The following is a 25319-nucleotide window of genomic DNA, read 5'->3' as shown; positions in this document are numbered from 1 at the left end:
AAGATCAGTTTGAACACCAACAGAACACATGAGTTTGTCTCGCCGAAAGTTCGAAAAGAAAACAGTGTGGTCACGGACGATGTTATAAGTCATACATCTTCAAGAAAAGATGGAATTCGGTAAACCTAATTTGATCGGTTCAGACCAGAGTTGTCGGTTGAGCTTTACCGGATTGTTATCATAGGCCGACATATAATTAGTTTAACTTATATTATAAATAAAAAGAAAACTAGCTGTTCTGTGTTGCAGAAGAAGCTAACAAATTGAACTACTGATTTGATAGAGCACATGGAGAGCTTGGGAGGTTAGGGTTCGGTATTTGATCTCGATGTACGATGACTATGATCCATGCATGAATGCACGTACAAGTGGTGTATCACTGCATTCAGACAACTCTAATGTCTGGTCCTTTCACAACTTTTAGTACTTAGTTTTTAGCCTAATTTAGTTAGTTGTCTATGCATATTTAGGTCTCTAAAAAGCTTAGGTAAGATCAAATTAACGTAAAGTCATGTCAATATGAACTACTTAATCATATCCTATAAATCTAGCGAGGCTAGCTCGGGGGTCCTATAACTGTGTAAAAATGTACAGTAGTACTTTAGGGTTTACTCTAGGGTTCAGATGTATAATCTAGCAAACATCTTGTATATTCTATATTATATGTTCCTCAATTGTGTCATTTGTGTGCCTTCGTACGGAAAAGTGTAATTTGATTGCTTGTTTCAAAAATGGGAAAATGACTCCATCGATCACTAGCCTACTTGTTAATTGTATGCTGGTAAAGGCCAAAGGGCAAAGAAAGATTCATAAACAATCAAAAGAATGAAGAATCACCATAAAGCCAGAATGGTTTATGCCAGAATACCTTTCAGAATTCCAATATCATTTTCAATAATTAGTTTACTAAGACATTACATCATGTTCAACTAGCAACTTATGATGACATCCACTTTATGAACCATTTAGTAAGTCTATCCTAATCTCTTACAAGTTTTATTGATCCCTACATTAAGTTGAATTTAAAAAGTTACGCAATACAATATACTTGATATCATTTTGATGCCAACCTGTAAAATGCATCAGGACAACTGGTCGCCAGTTTTGTTATTTTTAAGAAACGAATGGAATTGATGCACGATTAAATTTATTACATTAAAACAGTCAAAACTACTTTATCACTTTTGAGTTTTGACATAAAAACACCTTGATGCAATTGATTTTTACCAATATTGAATTTTTTAAAGTTATATAACAACGTACCACATGTTTTTTTAATCGTGTGATGCTTTCTGCATGGCATTTCTTGCTTTATTAATATTTAATAACACAGCAAAGGATTAACAATAAAGATTAATAATGTTATGAGGTACCATCAACAAATTCAATATTCCTAACTTGACAGGTTGATGTTGAACCCATGGATTCCGTACACACAAGGGTCAAAAATATACGAAAGGGTTTGTGACTGACTCCAAAAATGAAGCCAAAATCAAATAAGTACTTGGAATTGATGCTCCATATATATTTTATAGGGATTAATTACGACTTCTATATATAAAAATATACATTAATCTCTAGGTGATCGATCTTTTATTTATCATCTTCTTGACCAGTGACTAAAGTACAAGCCGCGAGTTTAGATTTGAACAAAAATTAAGAGATTTGCAAATTTAGATGGTTGAATATACTGAAGTATTAAACTAAATATTGTATTGCCACATATGAACCCAAAAACACGTGCATTGAGTCATGCATTTGACTCTTATAAACTAGAAACAAAAAATGAGAATAAATTTTAACCTAGTAAAATTATGGCTTATTACTAGCCAAAAATAAAAAATGCGGGTATTTAGTGGAATGAGTAACCATTCCACTATTTGGTTGAATAAGGAGCAATCCTGTATTTCCCCAAAACCATAGATTATAAGATTGTTTATCAACAAGTACTCTCCAACTTATAAAATTTGGATAATTTCGATTATCTCAATCTTCATTTTATTTTTATCAATTTAAAATTAAAATATTCCGATATTAATAAGAAAGAAATGTCAATGAATTAGATTAATTAATTTTTATGATCGAGAGACCTGATAACAAAATTAATACTGCCTCTGAAATCATCATTAAACAAGCATGCAGACGAAGATAAATCATTGCTTCATTCATCATTCAGTCACCCCCAACTTTCTCTGAGAACATTTATGTAAACACCTAATTTCTTTTTAATGATACTTTGAACAATTGTAGTAGCTCCTCTAGAACACTACCACAATTACAGGTCATCAAACATATCTCATGCAGAGCCATCAACTAGCTAGCCCACAGATTAAGCCATTAGATGTAATGAAAGGGTTCTCAAATTTGGTTGGCTACGTGATATGAATATCTGTAACACCTTTGTGTATATATATAAAACAATTGTAGAGGCTGCATGAAATTTTTGGAGTCATATATATATATATCACAATCTGTTGGTATGGATATTGGATAATCAGAATTTGCCACCAAGGCATATATGCATGTGTGATGTTTGGAGGTTAGGTGGCACATAAACAAAAACAGTCCACATGCAGACATATGTTCAAGTGGGGATCCTATGCTCGCTCCTTCATTGTCACTATTATAAGAGCCCTGCAGCAACCAATATTAAAGAAAAAAAAATTTCAGAAACATTTTTAAAATTTGGGACATGACGAGAAGCAAGCACAATATAACTATATAAGTCCAAAAAAAGCACCCTAACCCTGGATATTTTCATTAAAAAACAAAAGAAGAAGCACCCTAGCCCAATTCCTCAGGCCCGAAATGTTTTGGGCCTGATCCTTAAAATAGGGAAACTAGAGATACACAGATTGTGACCCAAAACGCCGTCTGTGGGAATCGAACCCACGACCACACGGTTAAAAGCCGTGCGCTCTACCGGCTGAGCTAAGACGGCTGTTGTTGATTTTTGTTGAATGATGAACATTTATATTTATATAAATAACTTACAAATCCACACCACTTTTGAGAAGAATTAAATATGGAACAAAATGTTAACAAAAGGAAGATCCCTTATAAGTTACTAGACCAAAACACACACACATTTTGTGTGTGGGTATTTTTAAAAGAAAAAAAAAAACAAAATAATCATTGGAGAAATGTGGGGAGTTTTGAAATTTGTATTTTTTTTTTCCTCATCTTTTGCTGTGGAACTGTGGAAGTGGGAAAGTTATAGAGAGAGATTTTATGGGGAAATAAATTAAAATTTTATTCTATTATTTTGTTTATTACGATTATGACCATCATTTATTAAAAAATATTTTTAGATAGTCTATGGTCTAAGGATTAAGTCGTCTTTTCACGCACACTTTGGCTAACAAAGTCGTTTCTCTTAATAATAAGTATAGATTTTTAGATAGTCTATAGTCTAAGGATTAAGTTGTCTTTTCACGCCCACTTTGGCTAACAAAGCCTCTTCTCTTAATAATAGTATAGATAACTGTGACATTTACATATATATATATATATATATATATTGTGGCAATTCATCGACAATGTTAGTAGTGTTGTTATTAATAGTCTCATATTGTCAATCTACGCTCTTTTTGTAATTTTTCTTGTAACAAAAAAGAAAATTCTAACATAATATTAGATGGTAATTAAAAAATAATATGTTGGTTGTACGTAGTTTTTGACTTCTACTATGCACTTTTTGTTGTTTTCTTTGTTTAAAGGGCAAGCTTATGAGCAACGCTGTTAGCTTGTCATTGTACATGGGATATACTCACTTAAACTCCAACACAAATAGTGATCGAAATCTTTCATTTCAAAGTAGAAAACAAAAGAAAACTGAGCGAACAATAATCTCCTATATTGTAAATTTGTAAGCTCAATTAGTTTTTTTTAACCCTTCTCCATTAACTATTTTACAGCAATAGTTACCAGGCAATTGCGCAACCATTTTCTGGTTGGGAATTTATATTTTTCTCTTTGATACATAAATGTGAAAATTTGGTGGAACGTAGGGTTCTTAATTAACTTCTTTTTTTGATAAGATCTTAATTACCTTGTTTGTAAAGCAATATTGTAATCACACGCCCCTCACTAGTGACCCAGTAGCTAAGCCTCTACAATGAAGGCTCATCAACCACGCGTATCCTAAAGTTAGGAACCAATCAACTTCTTCTATATATACCACCAAACTGACCGAAAAAAACTCCAGCTCAGAAAAACTCTTTGAATCTCCGATCACTTGAGAATGAAGATCACCAGCGTTGTTGTGCATGCCCTAAACGACTCCACGGTGGCCGGATTCGTGGACGACACGACGCCTTTCGAGCAATGCAGCAAGGAATGCTTCGACGAGCTCGACCTTAACGCCGACGGCGTGTTGTCGAAGGAGGAGCTTCGTTCGGGTTTTGGTAAGCTGCTGCCGGGCATAGGGTACGTGTCACAGCCCAAAGAGGAGTTGAACGGTTTGCATGATGAAATATTTGAGAGGTTCGATGCGGATCAAAACGGCGTCGTTGACCGGGGTGAGTTTAAAGAGCTGTTGAGGGAGATCATGCTCGGGGTGGCGCGTGGGATTGGGGGGTCGCCGGTGCTGGTGGCGCTTGAGCATGGGAGTCTGCTTATGAGGGCAGCTCAACACGAACAGAATAGGGGATAGGGAGGCTTTGAGGGTGGATGTGTTTGTTTTGAGAGGCATGTGAAATTTGTGTTATGATGTTTGCATTTCTCTAATTGGCTAAATACTTCCGAGATTGTATGAATTAGGGATTGATTTTGCGAATGACGAGTTAGCAAATAGGAAAAGAATTCATTTCTTATGTTTGGTAAGCAACTTGGAATTGTATGGGAGAATGAACGAGTTTTAAACTTTCCATCCTTGTGCTGATACTCTTGAGAAATGGAATCCTCTCGGCTGATCTAGCAACCACCTTGTTCTTGTTTTTTCCCTGTTAAGAGATTAAATCATTTCCATTTTGCCAAACTAATCAAATGAGACCTTATCATTTACCTTTTCCGAGGATCTCTTTCAACATTGTATAGATTTCTTTGCTAAAATCTGCTAATTCTTTGTTTTAGTACAGTAGGGTCCTGGCATATATGTTAATCGGGCTATTACCTTCTCTTGATTCCTAGTAGATTTCAGGTTTATAAGCAATTTTGGGCCTGACGATCACAAATCTTCTCAAAGTGTCGAGCAAAAAAAAACGTTTTGAATCTATTGATCTTGAGGTTAAAATCTGAAGTGGAAGTTATTTTGAACTTCTGATCATTAGTATGGTAGAATTTTCAAAGTGCAGAATGTCAAGCCTCTTAACTCAGTACTAATCTAGCATTGAGATTGTTTTACATCCTTGATCTCTTCCATTACTGTTTTTCAAAGAAAGAAAAATGGTTGTAGTAAGAACTCGAATTAGATACAAGAACTAACCCTTGTAGGTTGTGCAGATCAGATTAGTATACACAAAAGTTTACAAGGCTAGGTTAGTCGTACATGTACTATATCTTGATCAACAGGACCAAAGCCATTCACCAAAAGAAGAAAACATATTTTTAGGCTATGAAATAGGGATGTGCTGGGAATGTGCCCAGCAGCATTGAACCCAAGAGAGCTTGCCTCAAAAATCTGCCTCAAAATCTGCAAGCCACACTAGCTAGATCAGAAACTTGTATCCTCTACATTAGGCCAATGAACAGAATTATCCACAATCTAGAAGAAAAGAGTTATATGCATGGTTTTGTGTAACTGTCAATTTATAATGCAAGAAGTTACATGCCATGTATGCTTTGTCTTCTTCTTTAACTAAAGTGAAGCGAAGCGAAGCTAGCATACAAAAGTGGTTGGCCGGCCCTCTCCTCTTTTCCCAAGGCCCCATCTCCTAGACTCCTTTTGATATGGCATAGGAAGAAGAACAAATACATAAAGAAGAAGACTTGATTAGTGACTTACCCTTAAAGTAAAATAAAATAAAACCATGGTCACCTGCAACTGTGACCCAGAAGCCACAGTGCAACCCAGCTCATTACTCCCCCATTTGTATATGCGAAAGAGATAAATTTAAAACCCTTTCAAAGGCGCAAATTAAGGAGGAAATAACATGAAACAACTGTAGCTGTATGGCTTAGCTATTGGTGCTGATGATGGTGATGATGAGGGCCTTGTATTTTTCATCATCAAGATTCAAAGCATAAACACACCTTTTGCAGTTTTGCTTCACCATCTCACCAAAAACCAAAAGCCAAAAGCTCTTCTTATACTACCACTACTACTAGCAAAGCCCCAAAGACAAAGGCTCCACTTCTTCAGCTTACAAACTTCATTCCCACAATTCTTCAACTGCTTCATGGTTTGAGTAACAATTAAGCCCCAGAATTTGACACCATGATCCCAGCATGTTTCAGCCAACCCAACACAATCTCAAGCAGCTCTCAAGTGCCTCAAAACCTCATAACCTGCATATACCAAACTCAGCTTTGCAACTCGCCCACATATCTCACTCTCACTTGGTCCAAAGCCCTCTTCTCTCACTCCCTAACAATACATGCTCCAGACTCTTTTTCCATCACCATCTCTCTCAACCCAACAACCTTCTCATTTTTCCGAACTAAACCAGGTTCCAAGTCCATCCATCTAACCCACCACCATTACCAGAGAATCAAACTGTACTGGGACTTCACTCAGGCTAACTTTGCTCACAACTCGGCTGAGCCCGATTCTGGCTTCTATATTGCCATTTCTTGCAATGCCAAAGTTCAGTTCTTTCTAGGGGATCTTTTGGATGAGTTGACTCGACGATCAGGGTTGGTTGGAACTCACCAACTTGAACAACCGACCCTACTGTCAAGGCGAGAGCATGTGTTTGGGCATAGGAATTACATATCTCGAGCTCAGTTCTTGGGGTCTAAGCATGAAATTGGCATAGAGTGCAGTGAAGGTACTCTTAAAGTAAAGGTTGATGGAGAAACTAGCCTAATTGTGAAAAGGTTGGCTTGGAAGTTCAGAGGCAATGAGAGAATTTTCGTTGGTGGAGTCGAATTTGAATTCTATTGGGATGTGTTCAACTGGGTTAATAATCGTACAGGTACTACTAATGGCACTGGACATGGTGTATTTGTTTTCCAAGTTGGTGATGGTGGGGTGTGGCCAGAAATGGTAGGTACTGAGAAGAGGTTGATGAGGAAGAGCTTGTCCATGTCGGCTGCTTCAGCATCAATGCCTTCGATGGTCTCATTATCGCCATCCCCATCATGCTCAAGTGTGTTGCAATGGGCTGAGGAAAGCAGTGATGGTGGGAGGAGTTCATGTTCTTCATCCACTAGGTCCTGTGGTAGTAATGGAGGGTTTTCTTTGTTGCTCTATGCTTGGAGGAAGGATTGACAATGCAATATGCATTATGATCTGATACTCTCATTTATTAATTTCAATGTAAGGAACTGCTCGAAATCGGAAATAATTCCTTCTGGATGTAAATTTTCTTGTGATTTCTTGTGTGTATATTATCAGTATATCATTACTTTTAGCAAAATTTTCAAATTTTGAAGTCTATTTCCCATCACTAACTATTCAAAATAATTCAGGATCATGGGCATAAGCAATAAGCAACAATCAAAGTCCACAAGGCCACAGTACTTTTTAGTATTTTTCCAAAACTCAAACCAAAGGAACTCAGAACTATCATAAACATAAGCACATACACATTTGCATCTTTGGATTCTCTACTAGAGCACTGAACCAACTCAGCTGTGGTGCACATATATCTTTTGAAGATCCATTAGCCTTTTTTATTTCCCTTTAATGGAAAAGCCTGGACTTTCTGCAGTAAACCATGAGGAGCTTTCATTACTACTTTACTGTCCCTATAGTTTAGGTCTATAGTCTCTTCATGACTGTGTTCCCTATCATCATTGCAGACATATGCTTCTTAGTTCTCCCCAGTTGTAATAATCATAGCTCCTAAAAAGTTGATTTTTTTTTCTTAGTTTCTCTTGGAAAACAAATTAATATGCAGCAACTTTTCTGTGTAAATTTTATGATCTAGATCATAAATTTTGGACTGCATACTGTCTACAGTAACTAGAGGCAAAAGGTTTGAGGGAAATTTTGCCGGGTTTCTAAGAGCACATTGTCTGGCCTGATTGACGATACCAAATAGGGAATAGAATAGCGAAAATTCTAGTATGGACCAAGGTGCACGTGGACCACAGTGTAATTCGGAGCGTGAACAGTACAATGGGCATGAACGGTACGCAGAATTAACTCTTGGTGCAGGTGGACCTTGGTCCATCCAAGACTCTTTGAATAGCACCAAACCAGTACATATTAACAAGTGACGGTCTCAAATTAGCTAGAGACAAGTTGCTAACCTAAAATACAGATACAGAGATTCACCAAACAAATATTCAGCTATAAACTTCTATATCTGAAGCCCTCTACATAGAACAAAATGGTAGCTGAAAACAAGTCAAAGAAAAACCAGAAACAACATGCACCCTCTTAAAGTAAGATTTGGTAGAAAGCAACACTAACCGGAGTAGCGGACTGTAACATTTTTCTGAGATGTAGGATGTCATATAATATTGGTGTATGGCCCATTGAGAATGAAGAAAAGTAATGGCAATACCTGTTCCAAGAGTATACATGGAATAAATAGAATGCCAACCTTCCAGTGAACAGATCAGCAACTCATATGGATTTAATGTTATACAAACCTGAAGCTCGTTCTGATTTCTAAGACTTAACACATTCAGTCATCGGACCTTCCAGAAGGTCTGAATATCTGGCCAACTGCCTCAATTGCAGAAACATTCCAACTCTCAGCATGCCTTACAATCTGTAAAACCAAGAGTGGCAGGTGCCCATTAACAACTTGGAAATAAAGATCATACATGAAGTACCAATGCATAGCACTTAAAAATCTTTTTTACTCTTACTTTAAACTTATCATCCAAGTCATAGACTGTACTTCCATCAATAGAAATCAAAGGCCTCCATGGGAGCTTCAGGTAGGTCCTGCATATCAGATAAAAGAAGTTGGGATGAGCCAACAGCTAGGGGCAAAAAGAATGCAATAAGATGAATGCAATCTAAGATAACTGCTTTGAACAAGACATAAAAGAGCCATTTTTTGAAGACCCCTATACTTTTTTAAGGTGCAAGTAAGCACCTTGCTCTGCGTAAATTAGAAATATTTACCAAACATGGTCTACTATAATAGGTTGTTCTTACTCTTTACTTCCTCAATATCCTTGTCCATAGACATACACAATGGCTTTATAATGATCAGTTATCTAAGGAAGAGATACACTATGGCTTTATCATGTAGTAGTAAGTACAACTTCTCCATCACTGGTGTGTGATATTAGCTAAGTCTCCAACTAGCCAAATTCAGATGGAAGGGTATTCAAAATCTAAGAACATCACATTTATTCTAGTATCAGAATTGATATAAAAAAATTGTATGGCATTCTTTTCCATGCAAACCACTCTGCCAAGCATATACCATACATAAGAATGCAGTCAACCTCTGACACCAAATCAGCAGTATCTTTTCAGATTAGTAGTCAGTCTTTTACTTATAATAGCACTAGACCAAGTTAAGCACCTTAGTTTCCATGTTGCTAGAACAAAGTTTGCTTCAGAATCAATACCCTGCAGATTGAACAGAAGACCGAGTTAAGAACCTTTGTTTCCTTGTTGGTAGCACAGAGTTTGCTTCATACTGTCAATCATTTATGAACCTGTTCAACTAATCATTTATCAGTCATTACTGATCCTACTCAAATATAGAGATGAAGATTTTCACAATGAAAATAGTCACGACAAGGAAACCATAAACAACCCAGACTATCCAAGGAAGATTAAAAGATTAATTTCCAATTCACTCAAATTCCATCTCGTCTAGAGTCTAGACTACTCTACTGACCGACTTCGGTTAAACTAAAAGCATATTTACATTGCTACAACATAAATCTGTCTACCTCTGGCCTCAGATAAAGAAGAATGTATGTCTCAACTTATACTACTGAAATCAAACTAACAATTGACTACCTTCTTGATCTTTTCCAATCCAATTGATGGAGAGTCAAAGAAAGGAACAAGCAATTTCAAGTTGCGAGCATACAACTCCGTACCTAAACAATAAAAGCCATGTCAAACAAAAAGATGCACACACAAACAAAAACATGTACTAGGCTAATATTAAAACTAACCTTGAAATCTAATAGTTGGATCTTCAAAGATACAGTCTTCAGCATAGATTGCGGAGGTGAAAATGCCTATTCCAATGGAAACTATCACTACATATAGAGTAGCAGAGAAACCATACACCCCAAAAATCAACTTAAACACATTCAGTTGCACACATAGACAAGGAAGGTCTGTCTCAAACAATTTAACTCGAAAGTATGTAGCTATATAACGGAAAAGGTCCGACAAGTATAACATACACACAATATTAAAAAAAAAAAAAACAAAACCGAAAGTTTGAAACATTTTAAGAGCATAGTCAATAATCAACATATAATAACTAATGTGTCCGTAAAATGTAAATTATGTAATGATTAGAACGAGCAACTAAAGGGCAGTGTCACAGATGCAAAACAATGTACCTGTCACAAAATACGCATTCTTGTAATCCGCTTCGAGAATCATCAAAACATCATCTATTCCCACATCCGGAAACTCATCCCTTCGTTTATCAGTCGCTTTATCCAATCTGCAGGGTATTAATTGAATCAAACCCTAGCCGCGGAAGCGGAAAATGATTGAAGACAAACTAAAACACAAAATCTTATGCTTTTTTGAAATGGAGGGACAAAATCGGAAACTTACCTGGTTGTTGTTGTTGTGTTGAACGGAGATAGAAGCCTGAGGAACTCGGTGACTCCGGTCACTGCGAGTTTCAATATCTGGGGAGTTTCTTCTCTCTTGGGATTGTTATCGGGTGCTTTTGCGCAGCACCGGATTCCATGGTTTGTCTGAAAAACGAACGGTCGGAAGTGGATCAGAGAGAGCCAGAAGATAAAGGGAATTGAAAGTTGAAGATTGAGTGGTGGAATTCCAATGTTACCGTGGGGAGTGAGAGCAGAGGAATCTGTAGTCTCAGAGAGCAGCACACTCCCGCCATTGTTTTGGCGGGTTCGACTACAGGCGAGTCTGTTATGCGGTTGGACAGACGGTCGGGTCGGGTTTGAATTCGGGGTAAAGATTCGCAGGGTTTAGTTATTTTCAGGGTTGCACGCATGCATCCAAAAGAGTTTTTCTATCGAGACCCTACATTTATTTACCCATGCTTTATACACTTTCTATTTGAAAATGGAGGTGAATAATAGAAGTAATATAAATTTTGATTTTATTATTATAAAGCTTTGGAGAGAGAACAAAAAAATGTATATATTTATTAATATTTTGTAGTCTGTAACAGTCTTTTCATATAAGGGACATATAGGTCATTTAATAATTAAAAAATAGGAGAATCTACTTAAGAGGTCCCAATAGAAAGTCTCACCCAAAAAATATGGTAAAATCGATCACCCGATTGAACAACGAACAAACTACTTCAGTTCGGTTTGAAAATATCCACAAACACGATATGTACATGTTAGTATATTATTGTGTTAGTTCGGATAATTTTTGTATTGTTAAATATTTGAACAAATTTATAGACACAGATATGTCAAGTGTTGTATACTATCGTGCTGGTTTGAATAATTGTATATTTTGTTAGTAAAAGATGGTGAAACCACATAGGACCAAACTATTTGCCAGCTACGAGGCATACGGTTTTGGTCTCAGTGTGGGGATATAAGACATTGAACTCAATTGTATTAAATTTTTAGTTCAGTTTACAGAATATGCTCTTATGTTTATTTTAACTAATCTGCAATCACATGTAAAAGCATGTGTAAGAAAAATTTTAATTGTAAAAAAAAAAATTTAAAATCTGCAAAAGAAATAGATTCAGCGGGTAATTATTGCAGAGAGAAAATAGTGGGAGAGAAAAGTTGAGGTTGTGAGATCATTTCTTTTCAATTTTCTTAATAAAATATTTTATAATTATCTTATTTACCCTTGTGATTTAATTTATTCTCAAAATTTTTTAATTTTTCATAGTTAAATTTGTTAAAATTTTTAATTTTAACTAACAAAACATAATCTCTTAATAATAGTATAGATATTTAAAAAACTGATGCTTGTACTAAACATATACTAGGCTGCAATCACATGCTCTGCATGTGTAAGAAAAATTTTAATAGTAAGAAAAAAAAAAGTTATCTGCAAAAGAAAATAGATTTAGTGGGTAGTTACTGCAGAGAGAAAATAGTGGGAGAGAAAATGGGAGGTTGTGGGATAATTTCTTTTCAATTTTCTTAATAAAATCTATTTTATAATTGTCCTATTTACCCTTGTGATTTAATTTGTTGTCAAAGTTTTTTAATCTTTTAGGGTTAAATCTGTCAAAATTTTCAGTTTTGGCTAACCAAGCCTCTTCTCTTAATAATAGTATAGATATATATATATATATATATATATATATTTTAATAAAAAACAACTAGTCTGTTGTAAATCGAACTCACATTCTTACTCTTTAGTTGGAGGGTAGGAGGCAGGGGGAAAAAACAAACGACACTGGGTTGCTAACAACGTTTCCTAGTTAGAGTCAAATGGGTCCTACGGTAGGACTCCTACAGTCCTACCGTCTCCGTCAGCTGCAGCGCGAAGCGAACTCCAGAAACTTGTTTGGACTTGTAGTAAAGCCCCGTCCAGATTCATTTTATATATAGATTTATATAAACCCACACTCTTAATAATTATCACTCTCTGAAACTCAAAGGCTCAAGCTTTGAATCTCAACAATGGCGGAAACCACCACCACCACCACCGCACGGCCGCTCAAAATCATCGCCGGCGCCGACTCCTTCGGCTGTTCACTCAAAGACGCCTTGGTCTCCCACCTCCGCTCCCTCAACATCGACGTCGAGGACCTCGGCACCTCCTCCTACTACTCCATCGCCGCCGACGTCGGCCGCCGCGTCTCCTCCTCCTCCTCCGCCGCCGCCGACACCGAAACCCGCGGACTCGTCGCCTGCGGCACCGGCGTCGGCGTCGCGATCTTCGCCAACAAGTTCCCCGGAGTCTTCGCCGCCACGTGTCTCTCCCCCTCCGACGCCCTCAACGCCCGGTCCATCAACAACTCCAACGTCCTCGCCGTCTCCGGCAAGTCCACGGCGCCGGAATCCGCGATCGAGATCCTCGACACGTGGCTCAACACTCCCTTCAAGGCGCCGTGTCCGGCGTCGGAGTCGAAACCTTGGCCGGAAGAGATATCTTCTTTTCTTGATAACTCAATGAATGACATGCCACAAATTGGAGCTGATTCTGATTTGAAGGAGAGTTCTTGCTCTATCTGCTGTTTGGTGAAGAATCGGAATTTGAATCCGATTGATATAATTCCGGGCGGATCAATGAAGATATTGAGGGAGAGTCCCACATCGGCCATAGTTAGGTTCAAGGCCGGGAGCGTGGAGCCGGCGCACCACCACACTTTCGGGCACGATTTGGTTGTGATGGAGGGGAAGAAGAGTGTGTGGAATTTAACTAAGAAGGAGAGATTTGATCTAGTTGTTGGGGATTACTTGTTTACTCCAGCTGGGGATGTGCATAGAGTCAAGTACTATGAAGATACCGAGTTCTTTATCAAGTGGGATGGGAAATGGGATATGTTCTTCGATGAAGATCTCGAGACTGCGAAGAAGGCTGTTGATCAAGCACTGGAGAATGAGGGTAAGTGAGCGAATGGTGATTATGTTTATGGATTGTGTGTGTGATTAAGTATTTTGGGGCTTGTTTAACTTAATCTCGATGCAGTTGGTACTTGCTTGTATTATAGTGACTTTGTGTTTGATAAATAAAGATGTTTGCTTGATGTGTTCAAGCTGTTGTGTATGCTTTTCTCTGATCATGGAATTGTGTATGCTATATTGAGAATGAGAAGCATTCTGATTGCTGCATCGGCTACAGTTTCTTAGACTGTATATAGTGCTGGTAGTTTGAGTTTCTATGAATCAAAAGGAACTCCATCAGAAAGGAGAGCGGAAACATAAAATCTCGGAGTCATGACTCCGTTTCTTTTGGTAAAACAACTTGGGGTGGGTTGGTAATCTCCTGTGGCATTCAATGGTAAAAAGAAGCCATGCCCTCATCATTAAGATAAAAACTATGCATTACATTAACTATTATCTTTCTATACATATAAATGTGTAAAGCATTTGCAATGGCAACTGATAAAGTGCACTGTCTCTAAGTCACCAGCTGACTCCACATTTTTGAGGTTGTGACGGTTGGCTCTGTGCTGAGTAAATGAATGAAAATTTTGTATTAGACAAGACTCAGCTCATCAGTAGTATTAGCGGCTTTTGTATTCCCCTCTTGGGATGCAAGTTTCTTGCGCAATTCTACCAACTCTTCCCCAGCATTGCATATATAGGCAGAAGCTCGTCTGCCAGATAAAGTTGCCCCTTCCATGCTATCTATATAGTCCTGCAAACAAAAGGTACCATTGATGAAAATGTTTAAAACAATGTCTTTCCTTGTTTTTCTTTGGCGTAATCTTACTTGTTTTGTGTATGATCCCGCAAGGAAGAAATTTTTCACTGGTGTCTTCTGATCTGGTCTAAATGGATCTTTACCAGGTCCTTCACGATATAGAGATTGCCCAATTTTGACAACTGATGACCAAGTGACTTCTAAGCCTTGCGATGATGGGAATAAAGCCAAAACCTGGAATTGGAAAGAAAAATGTCCAAGACATGATATTAAGGGATGTTCAGAAACCATTTAGAATTGATGTTGTTATCGGTTGCTCCCGATTTCAAGAAGACTCCATTGTTGAATATAAGTTGATACCTGTTTCGTGACTTTTGCTATAATTTCTTCGTTTGGTAGAGGCATGTAAGGATCACCTGGTGTCAACACACATCTGCAAGATGATGCAGAAACAGTATTAAATTCAAAATTGTAAAAGAGAACATATGAAATACAATGACATGGTTCCTTATGGAATTTATTTCTGAATGACACAATAACAATGATTGTATACATTTTAAACAATTGATATCGAAGTCAAGTTTCAAAAAGTTTCAAAATTACACATTGACTTGGTTTCAGAACTTTCAAAGTGTTACCGCAGGCCAAATAAGGAGGATGTTTGTTTCCTTTTTCTTCTTTTATGAGTCTGATCCCCATTTATACAATCAAAAGATAAACAATGATGCAATAATAAAGGGCATGTTTTCTTACTGCAGGAGTGAACCTTGTCCTTCAATGTAGTAGTCTTCTGGAGAAGTAAGTGCTAGATCAGCAAAGCATGAAAAATCAGCATCGGGAGTATAGAGAAGATTATCCAATCCCAAAGCTTGCTTCAATTGCCTAACAACCACAAAGCAAACTGTTCCAATTAGTGTCAAAGAACTGAAAGAGAACTAGGTGTCTGCATGGTCATCAATGACAAAAAGCAACCCTTTAAAATGCCAAGTAGTTCAGTGCATAGGTGAGAATCACCTTGACCGTTCAAGATCCTGCATCTCTGTGACCCAGCCATCATATCTAAGTTGTACAGTGACAACAGGAACTCCAACTAGTTCATAGATATTATTGAAAAAATCCCATTCCCTCCACTGGGACGGAAGCAATCTCTTGATTCCAGGCACATCGCATGCTATCAACAATCAAAATATTTTGAGACACAAAAATTATTCACCTGAAATATAAAATAGTCTCTACATAAAGTGGAAAGAAGATTCCAAACCTGCAACATAGGCATCTGCTTTCACAGTTTGCTTATTAGTAGCCTGGGGTAAAAAGAAAACATTAGGTATTAACACTTAAAGAAGGCTACATTCACACCAGAATCATCTAAATGAAACAAAACAAAATTCCAAACCTCAAATAAATTGATTTCATTGAATTTAATTTATGGAATATGGGTATCTTAAAAAGCACCGTGGTAAGTAAATTACCTTAGACATGGCAAGGCCTGTGACATAAGTTTCCCCATCAGCAGATTTATCATACAATATCTCTCTACATCCCCACCTAAGATGAAACCTATCCAGCAGGAAAGGAGATACAAATATAGGAGAAATATAAGAATAAAAATAAGCCATTATCTCCAAAATGCCACATAAAGCTCTTATATTTAAAGTACCTTCCCCCCTTGTCAATGATATACTGTCTGATGGGTCCACTCAAGTAAACATCAGGAGAACCCTTGAGCATACGAAGCAGGGATGCCTCAGTCTTAGTGGCAAACAACGTGAATATAGTGAGCATACAACGAGCACTGATGTTGTCACAGTCAATGAACCCAAGAGCGTACGCAACAGGATCCCACATTCTCTGGATACTCGTGCGTGTGCCACCTTTGGACATGAACCAATCTGAGAAGCTTATCTGAAGAAAGAAGTATAACTTTAAATTTAAACAATTGTGCAAAAAATAATTATCTACATTGAACCAAGAACATAGAAAAAACAAACCCAAACAAAATCAGGCAAGTAAGATTCCCAGGTACACAATAATAACAGATTAAAGTAGCTTTCATTCTTACGCTATCCAAATTCCGCACATCACTCAATGCTCCATCTGGATCAACCAGAGCCCTGACGACAGGACTCAATGCAAGAGCCAATGCATTTCTTGCTTTATCATAAGTCTGCAGTTACAAAATATCACAAAGTAAAAGCATTAAAAGAAATTCGGACAAGCTCTAATTACCATATAAATCACATCCAACAAATACACTAAATGATAACACGGATCACACCACATGCAATGTCTTCCTGATTCAAGATGGAACCAGTGCTTCATTTTCTCTCGGCTTATCTAATTCCTAAATTTAAAAAAGTATTGGAAAGCATGTATGGAAATGAACCATGACAAAAATGATGCTTGCAGTGATGTCAGGACAGTGGCAATGCAAATATTTACCTTGATCTGATTTGTAGATAAAAAAGCAAGAATCCCATGTATGGGGGCTCCAATTGGAAATCGAAAATCAAGTTCTGTGATGGAGAAGTTAATTAAATATCAGATTTCTTTGAAAAAGACCACTCCATAAATATAAGGTGGCATACAAAATAGGCAGGAACGATTTAAACCAGAGAAGATTTATGATCTCTCAAGACAAAATTTGATCAACAAAAGATCAAGCACCAAAGCTTACCACCAATTTGACCCCCTCTATTTACGAAAGTGTGAGTATGATCCTTCACAAGTAGATTTTCTTCTGCACCCACCTGTTTAATTGGAGATCCAAGAAAAGTTGTTAGAGATAACATTATAAGAATAACACATTTATTAAATTATATAAGGACTTTCCGAGAATATCATGCATATCCAAATGTTATAGCATTGCAAGCACACAGAATTTGTTCACCTTTTTCATTAATCGGAAAAGGTTACTGTAACAACCAAAGAATACGTGGAGTCCCATTTCAATGTGGTTTCCACGCTTATCAACAAACGAGCCTACTTTTCCACCAATGAAAGGCCTTGACTCATAGATATCGACCTGAAGAATTTATAAAAAGAATACATGTGACTGGTTCCATGGAAGAGGCAATCAGTTATCATACAAGTTACTAACTTACAGAATAAGATGAAGCGAGCTTACTGAAACACTTCAGTCAAAAATTTCCCATTTTAACATTTAATTCATATGTTGAAGCGATTATCAAAGAATCGCACAAACCAGACATAACTGTAAGCAGACACAGGACTAGAAAATAAATTGACCAAACCTCATGGCCTTGATCCAAAAGCTCAACAGCTGTTGACATGCCTGCAAGTCCAGCTCCAATAATAGCCACTTTCAGCTTCGGCCCTCGATAGTGTTCAGGTTCAGGTGGAAACAACCCTTTTGGAGCTGGCAGATTAAACATACGTCTTAGTATGTTGAAGTAGAAGCTCAAACAGTAAACTTGTATACTCAATCGCTGAACATCATATATACTCCAATCCCTTTTGATCATTTCAACACTCTTTCATAGTATACAGAGTTGTATTCTGAAACTAAAAGAGTTCTGATCAACCCATTTGTCACTTCATTTGTTTTAATTGTTCATGAAAACGCTCTAACAAAACCCAATAGTTCACCATCCCTTAAAATTGTCAGAACCAAAATAAAACACACTGCTCTATATTGGTATTTCAAAAGCACTGAAAATGAATCCCAATAGGCAATAACCAAGTCTTCCATGTCAAACCAATCACAAATTCAACTTAGAAACTATAATCCCAACACAATTTTCATCACAATTCTCAGAAGAAAGATACCCAGAAATCAAAATACACTAATCATCATTAACAAGAAAGATAATTTTAACCATTGAAGTTCAGAAAGATCAAAACTTTACTGTAACCAAAAACTAAAGATGGGAACTTTACCTTTTACACTCATGTCAGACACATTTGTGTCGAGAGACGATCGAACACAGATGGAGGAGGACCTCTGGGACCTCACCGGAGCCACCAGGCATCGACTGGTTACCGGAGCAACCGGTAAGAGCACCCAAGAAGCCATAGAAGAAAGCTTTGAACTTCAAAGTTGAGCTCTCCTCTTCTCTTCTCTCTCTCTCTCTCTCTCTCTCAAAGCACTACTTAGTCTGTGGAGAGAGAAAGAGAGAGTTGAATGAAATGGGTCTTTTTTAACTAAGAGAAGTGGTATCAGAAGCTAAGGAGATGCTGAGGGTGAGAATTTGTCACGTAACTGAAACAATGTGAGAGTGAGGTTTGGAGGAAGTGAGAAACCCAACAAGATATAATTTGTATATAACTATATATAGAATTTCTTTCTCTACATTGTAGGGGTGGTACCCACTATTTGAGGTTTCGAGACCATTATTGTAATAATATTTTGGTGTTTGGTGGTTAATAGGATTGGTTTGGAATTTGTTGGGGGAAATTTGGGGGAGGAGGACAAAGCGAGAGAGACATGGGGAAGTGGAGGGGTGCTTCATTGCCGTGTGATTAGGCAGTTAGGCCGGTGACGATAATGCGCCACCAACGAACTGATGAAGCCTCAACTCAAAAGTTAATGATGAGTTTACTATAGTTTTTGCTAATATCCTGTTCTTAATCCAATCTTAAACATCGATGTTTAATTTAGCATAATTCTATCTTGAACAATTTACTGATTTCTCCATTATTTATTTAGAATTATAACGGTGAAAATTTATACTAATATATGTGCTTGATAGTCACCGTCCTATAGATGCAAACTACACAATATGAGTGAGTTGGGCAATTTAGAGAAATTTTTGGAGCATGTTTAGCTTCTAGTGTAATATTTCTTTTGGTAAAGAATCGAGTCTATTTGACCGTCTCATATTAGTAAATAATAATAAAGTTCATATACAAGTGGTGCCGATTTAAAAAATACTATAAATAATAGTTTAGGTAATTATGGTATTGAACACACATTGCTCTCGAATTGCCAATTCTTTTTGTTTAATTGAAGAAATCAAGTTCAAGTAGTGAGAAGAGGGAGATACAAAAGAGGGGGGAAAAACACAAGGATGGATCATAAAACAATTGTGGAGGAATTTTGATTATACAATTGTGACTTATGCCATAGAAATGATAATTAGGAAGTTGACTACATTTTTTTAGCATCTCGAACCGTATAAATTATTTTTTAGTTAAAATTGTGAAATATAGTTATTGATTTAACAATATTGCTCCAGCAGTGGTAGCTATTTGTAAATAATATATTTTATTTTATTGAATCATAAACTGACATGTGGACAAAAAAAGAGAGAGAAAAATAACTTTTGTTTTAGCTATGCATGATTCTTTAACTAAATATAGCTAGCCAATTTAGCTAAAGCTAAATTTAACTTAATTATAACTAGTCTGTTGGAGATGATAGGCGGTGATTGTTGAATTTCAAACACAATTTCCATTAATTGTGCCACTTCAATAGTGAGAAATAGGCTTAGTTTTTAGCCCACTTCAATTGTTTAGAAGCCCAATATGTTCACTACTATTTGAGGCCCAAGAAATCCTCTAGGTTTGCAATTGTCCCCCATATAGGTTTGCAATCCGAGAGCAAAAAGAATTGAACATACAATTATGGTATTGAACACGCATTGCTCTCGAATTGCCAATTCTTTTTGCAATCCTCTAGGCTACAGTTGATCATCAAAAGACGATTTCGCCTGCTGGTTGTTGGTTTCTGATTGTTGTTCAATAAAAGCCCATGAAAGTTCATCGCCATAAATTGCATTTTAGTCGTGTAATCTCTTAGTTGTGTTCTAATTTGAGATCTGATTTGTGTTCAAGTTCATTGTCATCAATTTTCAATTTCCATTTTAGTCCTATAATCTCTTATTAATGTTCTGAAATCTGATTAATATTTGTGTTCAAATTTGAAATTTAAGATATAAAGTTCATCGCTTCATAAAATGACAACCAATCGTATTCGTTAAGACCGTAATGTTTTAATGTTTTCAATTAGATTTAAAATTCTGATCTCAATGTTGTTAATTATATCAGTTCATGTTCTCCATAACATGGTGGAACTTCAAATATCTTGAGTCATTACCCTTCATATCACCATATATATTTCACCTGTTTGTTAGTCACACACCTTATTAATTCTTGCAAATTATTAATCTATGTGAAACTAGGAATGGTAGAATGAGAAATAGGGTTTCCCATATTGCAAATGAAACTTTTGAAGATTGAAGCTTTGATGGATTTGAAATGTGAGTTTCTCCTCAAATCCTTCCCTCTCATAATTATTGGCTAATTGCACATCCCTATGAACATGCAATTATACAAAGAACAAATGAAATACATGCACTAATTAGAATTGCAAACACAAAAGAATTTGCAATAGATAAGAGCAAATAGAAATATCATAAATACTTTTTATTCATCACAAGAACTGAATTAATTTCGTTAATTTAAAACTGATGAGTACGTAGTACAGGAAATATGATATCATTCATCTGGTTGATAGGGCATGCTATGGTGTTGCATAGTAAACTCATTTACTAACAATCGATCATTTTAATCTTCTGTCTCCAAGCCTGGCTAGCTTTTAAGGACTACAGCAACAAAGGAACTGGCCGCCTTGAGTCAAGCAGTGTCCAAACCTGAAGTGTTTTGTGCCGCACTCTGATTTGCACTGCGCCTCTCCAAAGCTGGATGTGCAGGGATCATAGCAAAAAGGGTCGACTGGTTTATCTGCATCAAAAAACCAAATCAATGTTCTTTTTTTTTTATATAACCTAATTGATCTGTTATCTGTGTAAAAAAAAAATCTCTCTCTCGATCATGAATTACTGAGACAAATGAAAGTGTTTGACCTAATCTTACAAAAAGAAAATTGCATGTTACATGTAGAAAAGAAACAAAGAAGAGAGAGAGAGAGAGAGAGAGAGAGAGAGAGAGAGAGAGAGAGAGAGAGAGAGAGAGAGTACCAGAGGTTGCTAGCATGGCAGATATAGCCATGGTAGCAAGAAAAAATAAAAGAAACTTTTGCATTTTCACCAATCTGCTTGTATTCCTTTGCTAATGACTTCGATGCAAGGTACGATATTGAAGCTCAATGAGTCAATGCATCGTAATTTATATAGCTGTAGCGAATCATCCATGTTTCTAATGAGTTGTCAATTTTGAGATTTATCACCAAATATATCCCGGGTGAAATCCTATATTTTTAGTAACTGATTTTTTTTTTTCCTGTTTTATTCTGTTCTCTAAATATCACGAACATTATCGTGGTCTTGCATGATTACAGGCAGAAGATAGTAGACCGAATTTTACTTGTGATAGAGAAGATGCATGTACCGATCCATCGGGTAATTTTTTATTAGGAAATTTGATAAATAGTTATTACACTTTTATGATTAGGATAAGGTCATTTGAAATTTGTGATGATTTACTAACCAGGGAAGCTCATGCATGGCCGGGCAGTACTCTCCTAGCTAATGAAAAAAGTTTAGGTTCAAAGTGTTTTATAATTTTAGTTCATTACCAATTAAAGTAATAATGATGGCAGTTTCTTGCCCAACAGTTGCAAGGGGGGCTGGGCGGCATCTTGAGAGATGATACGGGTCAGTTCCGTGCTGCATTTGCTGTACCAGTTTCAAACATGACATCTCCAAAACAAGTTGAGCTGCACGCAATTAAAGAAGGGGTGCAGATGCTCCAAGCATTGCAAGCTGGAAACGTGGTGATAGAATCAGCTTGCCTGCAAGCTAAGTGGGATATTGCTAATGCCTATTATGAAAATATGGAAATTATTCTATGCACCTCTGAATACTCTCTCATGAAAATATAGCTGAAGGTAGCCTCATTGATGACACCCCTGACATTTAAACCCGTAACCCTCAAACCCGCACGCTAAAAATCCGCACAAATCCGTCCGTTTATTAATCCGGGCTAAGAAAAACCTGCACGCAAAAATCCGCAAATTAACGGGCCTTGCGTGCTAAACTGATTGGAACCCGTTAACTCAAAACCCTTCACAAAAACCAATTTCTAGCAAACTTTTAGGATTTTTAATTTTTTAAAATTTGATTTACTCTCAAACTTTATCTTATTCTAGCAAGCATTACCAAACGAGACATTAATTGTAAAAATAAGCGATGCTATGGTCTACTCCCGCGTGTGTGTGTATGTAGATCTTCAACTTTGAATTAGTAATCTTCTTGGAGGACTGCTTTATACACAGCACCTTATGACTATGGCTTCAAATCTAATACTACTTTTACTATGACAAATAATTATTGCAGAGCCAATAGTTACCTTTTGAATGTTGGAATCTCCCTTTTCTGTTTGAATGGTAATTAATTGTATAATGTTGTTTCTTTCTTATAGGCAACTTGATTGCCTTTCAATGTCAAAAAAACTACTTGCAGTGCCCTGTGATATAGTAATTTTGTTGTCAAAAAAATTATATACATAAGTCTTAACTGGTTCTAGTTGCTTTGATAAAAAGTAAAAAATAAAAATAAAAAAATCTGTTTACGAGTTTTAACGGGTTCCAACGAATAACCCGTAAATCCGCCTAGTTTAGCCCGCAAAAAATTCTATTTTAGCTGTGCAAAAAAAAAATCATTCTTTTTTTTAATGTTTTTTTTTTCTGTATTTTTTGTACCACATGATTAATTTTTTAAATATTTTTATTTTTATTATGTTTTTTATTTTTTTTATTTTTTTACAAATATAATGGATTGACTTAGATTTAGGTCATAAATCATAAGAGAAATTATTTTGTTTTCCTTCACCAATATGCGTTCAACATATATATCATACATTTTTATGTCACATGATCTTAATGCATTTTTATATTTTTAATTCTTATTAAATATATATGAGTACTTTAATGAGTATGTTGTGAAATTGGAAAATGAAAATAGGTAAGGAAAATAATTAGGAATACAATCTAATATTATTGAATTGGAAAGTCTACATAAAATAAATGTAATATTTTTTTCGTATAATTATTGTCCTTAATAGTCATTTTATATTAGGTTATATATGTCATTTAATAATTCATAATAGAGTGAGGTCAATTGAGCAGATTTAGAGATCCCAATAGAAACTTACGAGAGAAAAAATCCAACAATATTTTTTTTCTTGGAATTTAACCCTACCCTTTAGACTTTTTTCGCCCCCCACTCTGTTCCTTCTCTTTTTCCGCTACAAACACCATCAAAATGTAAGCATTCCCTACATGATTTTTCTGTTAGGGGCCAATACAGGAAAAAGTGCATAAAAGATCACCGAAATGATAGATTTACTAGCAATGTTGTATGAATTAAAAAGTTCCCAGAGACAGACCCACACTACTGACCTTTATTATAGTTTCTCTGGTCCTTTTCGTATGAACCCTAATTATAGTTCATTGCACGCCGTATAACTATTATTTCCTACATCCAGAATTGCTCAAATTATGTAGAAGATTGACTAGCTTGTGTAATAAGGTATAAAGGTCAAATTGGTCATCAATGAATAACATCATGGGGTGAGTAGTGGCTTGGAATCTGCCTTTTTATGCACAATCTTAAACTCAAAATACAAACCGTGTAGCTAATATACATTTCAGCAACCCAACCCAAGTACACGAATGACTGTCTAGATGTTCGAAGACGATATAAAGATGTTTACGACTATATTTCCTTCTCAAAAAACACGTCGAATGATTGACTATACTGTCAAAGTCGACTGCAAGTGCATCAAGATCTCAATTTACAAATAAAAAAATTAGTTAAGAAAGATATGTTGAGCTGTATATATGCATGCATATCAGTTTACAAACAAAAAGCTACATGTAAATCGTAAAAACCAATATATAGGAAGAAAACCTCCAATACAATCTAAGCTTGTGCTTCACAACTTCGGAGACCAAAACACTTTGCTACTTGATGTACCATCAAAGTTTTTTGGATAGATTTGAAGTGCTTTTTCCCCCAAAGCTTTTTATGTGCTCACCTCTTATCTGTCCTTTTGAAGCATATAATACATTGTAACCCCATATATTCCTGCACCCACTCAATCCCTAGTCCCTACTCATGCACTTTTCTACTTCTATCCCTCATTACAGTGACAACTACTAAATGAGAAAGCCTATAAGGATGAGAAGCCTTTAGTTAATTAGCCAAAAACAAAAAGTTGAAAAAGGCTGTAGCAAGTAGAATATAGAAACAAAGAGAAATCTCCTCAAAAATACTTTCTCATTTGTAATTAGCAAATTTTTATCTTACATTTTCATAATCCAAACATTTTGATCAAAAAAAAAATCCAAACATTGTATTTAATAAATTACTTTTAAAGAGGAATTAATTTGCAAATGTGTTTAGTGATTCAACTGCATCAAATCACAGACAATCATGTCTAATACTATCTGATCTAGTGGCAATGATTTTTCCTTTATGAATAAGAGGCTGTGAGCAGGAATGAATAAATCTTATATTCTTTTTGGACATAAAATGGGCTTTCTAAGGTTTATTGTAATAATGTGAAATATTTTGGGCCGCAACGCCATGCTAACAACCAACCATGGCTTGGACAAAGTACACGTGAATGCCATGTCTCATACCATAAAGTATGGATTATCATAATCTCACTCCTATAATTCTCGCTGTCCTCATTATACCACCACGCGCTACTGTTTTATATATCTCCATCCCCACGCGCCGCCGAGCACGAATTTAAGTACCTCCATTTGTAACTGAAATACTTCTCCCTGAAACATGTTTTGTTTGTATTGGTTCAGTGTGTCACGGGTCAGGAGACTCAGGAGGACGAGTTT

At 36.3% G+C, this 25319-nt stretch overlaps 5 protein-coding genes and 1 non-coding gene across 7 annotated transcripts; 3 read left to right on the top strand and 3 right to left on the bottom strand.

Annotated features, from left to right (window-relative positions):
• Positions 1–2868: 2868 nt before the first annotated feature.
• Positions 2869–2941, bottom strand: TRNAK-UUU. The gene has a single exon. It is a non-coding gene; the product is annotated as a tRNA-Lys (tRNA).
• A 1227-nt stretch (positions 2942–4168) lies between these two features.
• On the top strand, positions 4169–4921 carry LOC112194639. Its single transcript, XM_024334854.2, has one exon. It carries the CDS (start codon positions 4244–4246, stop codon positions 4652–4654), a length of 411 nt encoding a protein of 136 aa, XP_024190622.1. The 5' UTR covers positions 4169–4243; the 3' UTR covers positions 4655–4921.
• A 353-nt stretch (positions 4922–5274) lies between these two features.
• Positions 5275–11230, bottom strand: LOC112191675. Of its 2 annotated transcripts, XR_005807869.1 has the most exons (10): positions 11064–11230; positions 10826–10971; positions 10603–10709; positions 10204–10269; positions 10043–10125; positions 9597–9643; positions 8926–9004; positions 8704–8825; positions 8522–8615; positions 5275–5632 (listed from the first exon to the last, which is right to left on the bottom strand). XR_005807869.1 is itself a non-coding variant. In XM_024331065.2 (9 exons), the coding sequence occupies exons 1-8, from the start codon at positions 11118–11120 to the stop codon at positions 8739–8741; spliced, it is 693 nt and encodes a 230-aa protein (XP_024186833.1). In that variant the 5' UTR covers positions 11121–11230; the 3' UTR covers positions 7645–8615; positions 8704–8738. The 2 variants fall into 2 exon arrangements, 1 of the variants encoding a protein (XP_024186833.1); XM_024331065.2 differs by lacking the exon at positions 5275–5632 and having other exon boundaries at positions 7645–8615; positions 10204–10290.
• LOC112192563 lies at positions 6377–7372 on the top strand. The gene has a single exon (XM_024332356.1). The coding sequence runs from the start codon at positions 6377–6379 to the stop codon at positions 7370–7372; it is 996 nt and encodes a 331-aa protein (XP_024188124.1).
• A 1471-nt stretch (positions 11231–12701) lies between the features above and the next one.
• Positions 12702–13952, top strand: LOC112192307 (DNA damage-repair/toleration protein DRT102). The gene has a single exon (XM_024331967.2). It carries the CDS (start codon positions 12850–12852, stop codon positions 13783–13785), a length of 936 nt encoding a protein of 311 aa, XP_024187735.1. The 5' UTR covers positions 12702–12849; the 3' UTR covers positions 13786–13952.
• Positions 13953–14171: 219 nt separating this feature from the next.
• On the bottom strand, positions 14172–18806 carry LOC112192306 (zeta-carotene desaturase, chloroplastic/chromoplastic). Its single transcript, XM_024331966.2, has 14 exons — positions 18440–18806; positions 17794–17918; positions 17430–17564; positions 17217–17289; positions 16982–17055; positions 16602–16706; positions 16200–16444; positions 16012–16099; positions 15801–15843; positions 15554–15710; positions 15293–15421; positions 14900–14972; positions 14609–14773; positions 14172–14533 (listed from the first exon to the last, which is right to left on the bottom strand). Exons 1-14 carry the CDS (start codon positions 18573–18575, stop codon positions 14372–14374), a joined length of 1710 nt encoding a protein of 569 aa, XP_024187734.1. The 5' UTR covers positions 18576–18806; the 3' UTR covers positions 14172–14371.
• Positions 18807–25319: the final 6513 nt, after the last annotated feature.

The sequence above is a fragment of the Rosa chinensis genome, chromosome 3, assembly GCF_002994745.2.
Source record: "Rosa chinensis cultivar Old Blush chromosome 3, RchiOBHm-V2, whole genome shotgun sequence".
Classification (NCBI taxonomy): domain Eukaryota; kingdom Viridiplantae; phylum Streptophyta; class Magnoliopsida; order Rosales; family Rosaceae; genus Rosa; species Rosa chinensis.
The sequence above is the reverse complement of the archived record's forward strand: the minus strand, read 5'-3'. Positions and strand labels throughout refer to the sequence as shown.

Bases quoted from the DNA above. Each gene is read 5' to 3' on its own strand.
- LOC112192307 (XM_024331967.2), top strand. From the start codon at position 12,850: ATGGCGGAAACCACCACCACCACCACCGCACGGCCGCTCAAAATCATC.
- LOC112194639 (XM_024334854.2), top strand. From the start codon at position 4,244: ATGAAGATCACCAGCGTTGTTGTGCATGCCCTAAACGACTCCACGGTG.
- LOC112192306 (XM_024331966.2), bottom strand. From the start codon at position 18,575: ATGGCTTCTTGGGTGCTCTTACCGGTTGCTCCGGTAACCAGTCGATGC. The intron at 16,445-16,601 runs GTAAGAATGAAA...TTCTTTCTTCAG, and splicing joins ATGTGCGGAATTTGGATAGC to ATAAGCTTCTCAGATTGGTT. The intron at 15,422-15,553 runs GTGATTCTCACC...TGTGGTTGTTAG, and splicing joins CAGGATCTTGAACGGTCAAG to GCAATTGAAGCAAGCTTTGG.
- LOC112191675 (XM_024331065.2), bottom strand. From the start codon at position 11,120: ATGGCGGGAGTGTGCTGCTCTCTGAGACTACAGATTCCTCTGCTCTCA. The intron at 10,126-10,203 runs GTTAGTTTTAAT...TTTATTGTTTAG, and splicing joins TCCAACTATTAGATTTCAAG to GTACGGAGTTGTATGCTCGC. The intron at 9,005-9,596 runs GTGCTTAACTTG...TCTGATATGCAG, and splicing joins CTAGCAACATGGAAACTAAG to GACCTACCTGAAGCTCCCAT.
- LOC112192563 (XM_024332356.1), top strand. From the start codon at position 6,377: ATGATCCCAGCATGTTTCAGCCAACCCAACACAATCTCAAGCAGCTCT.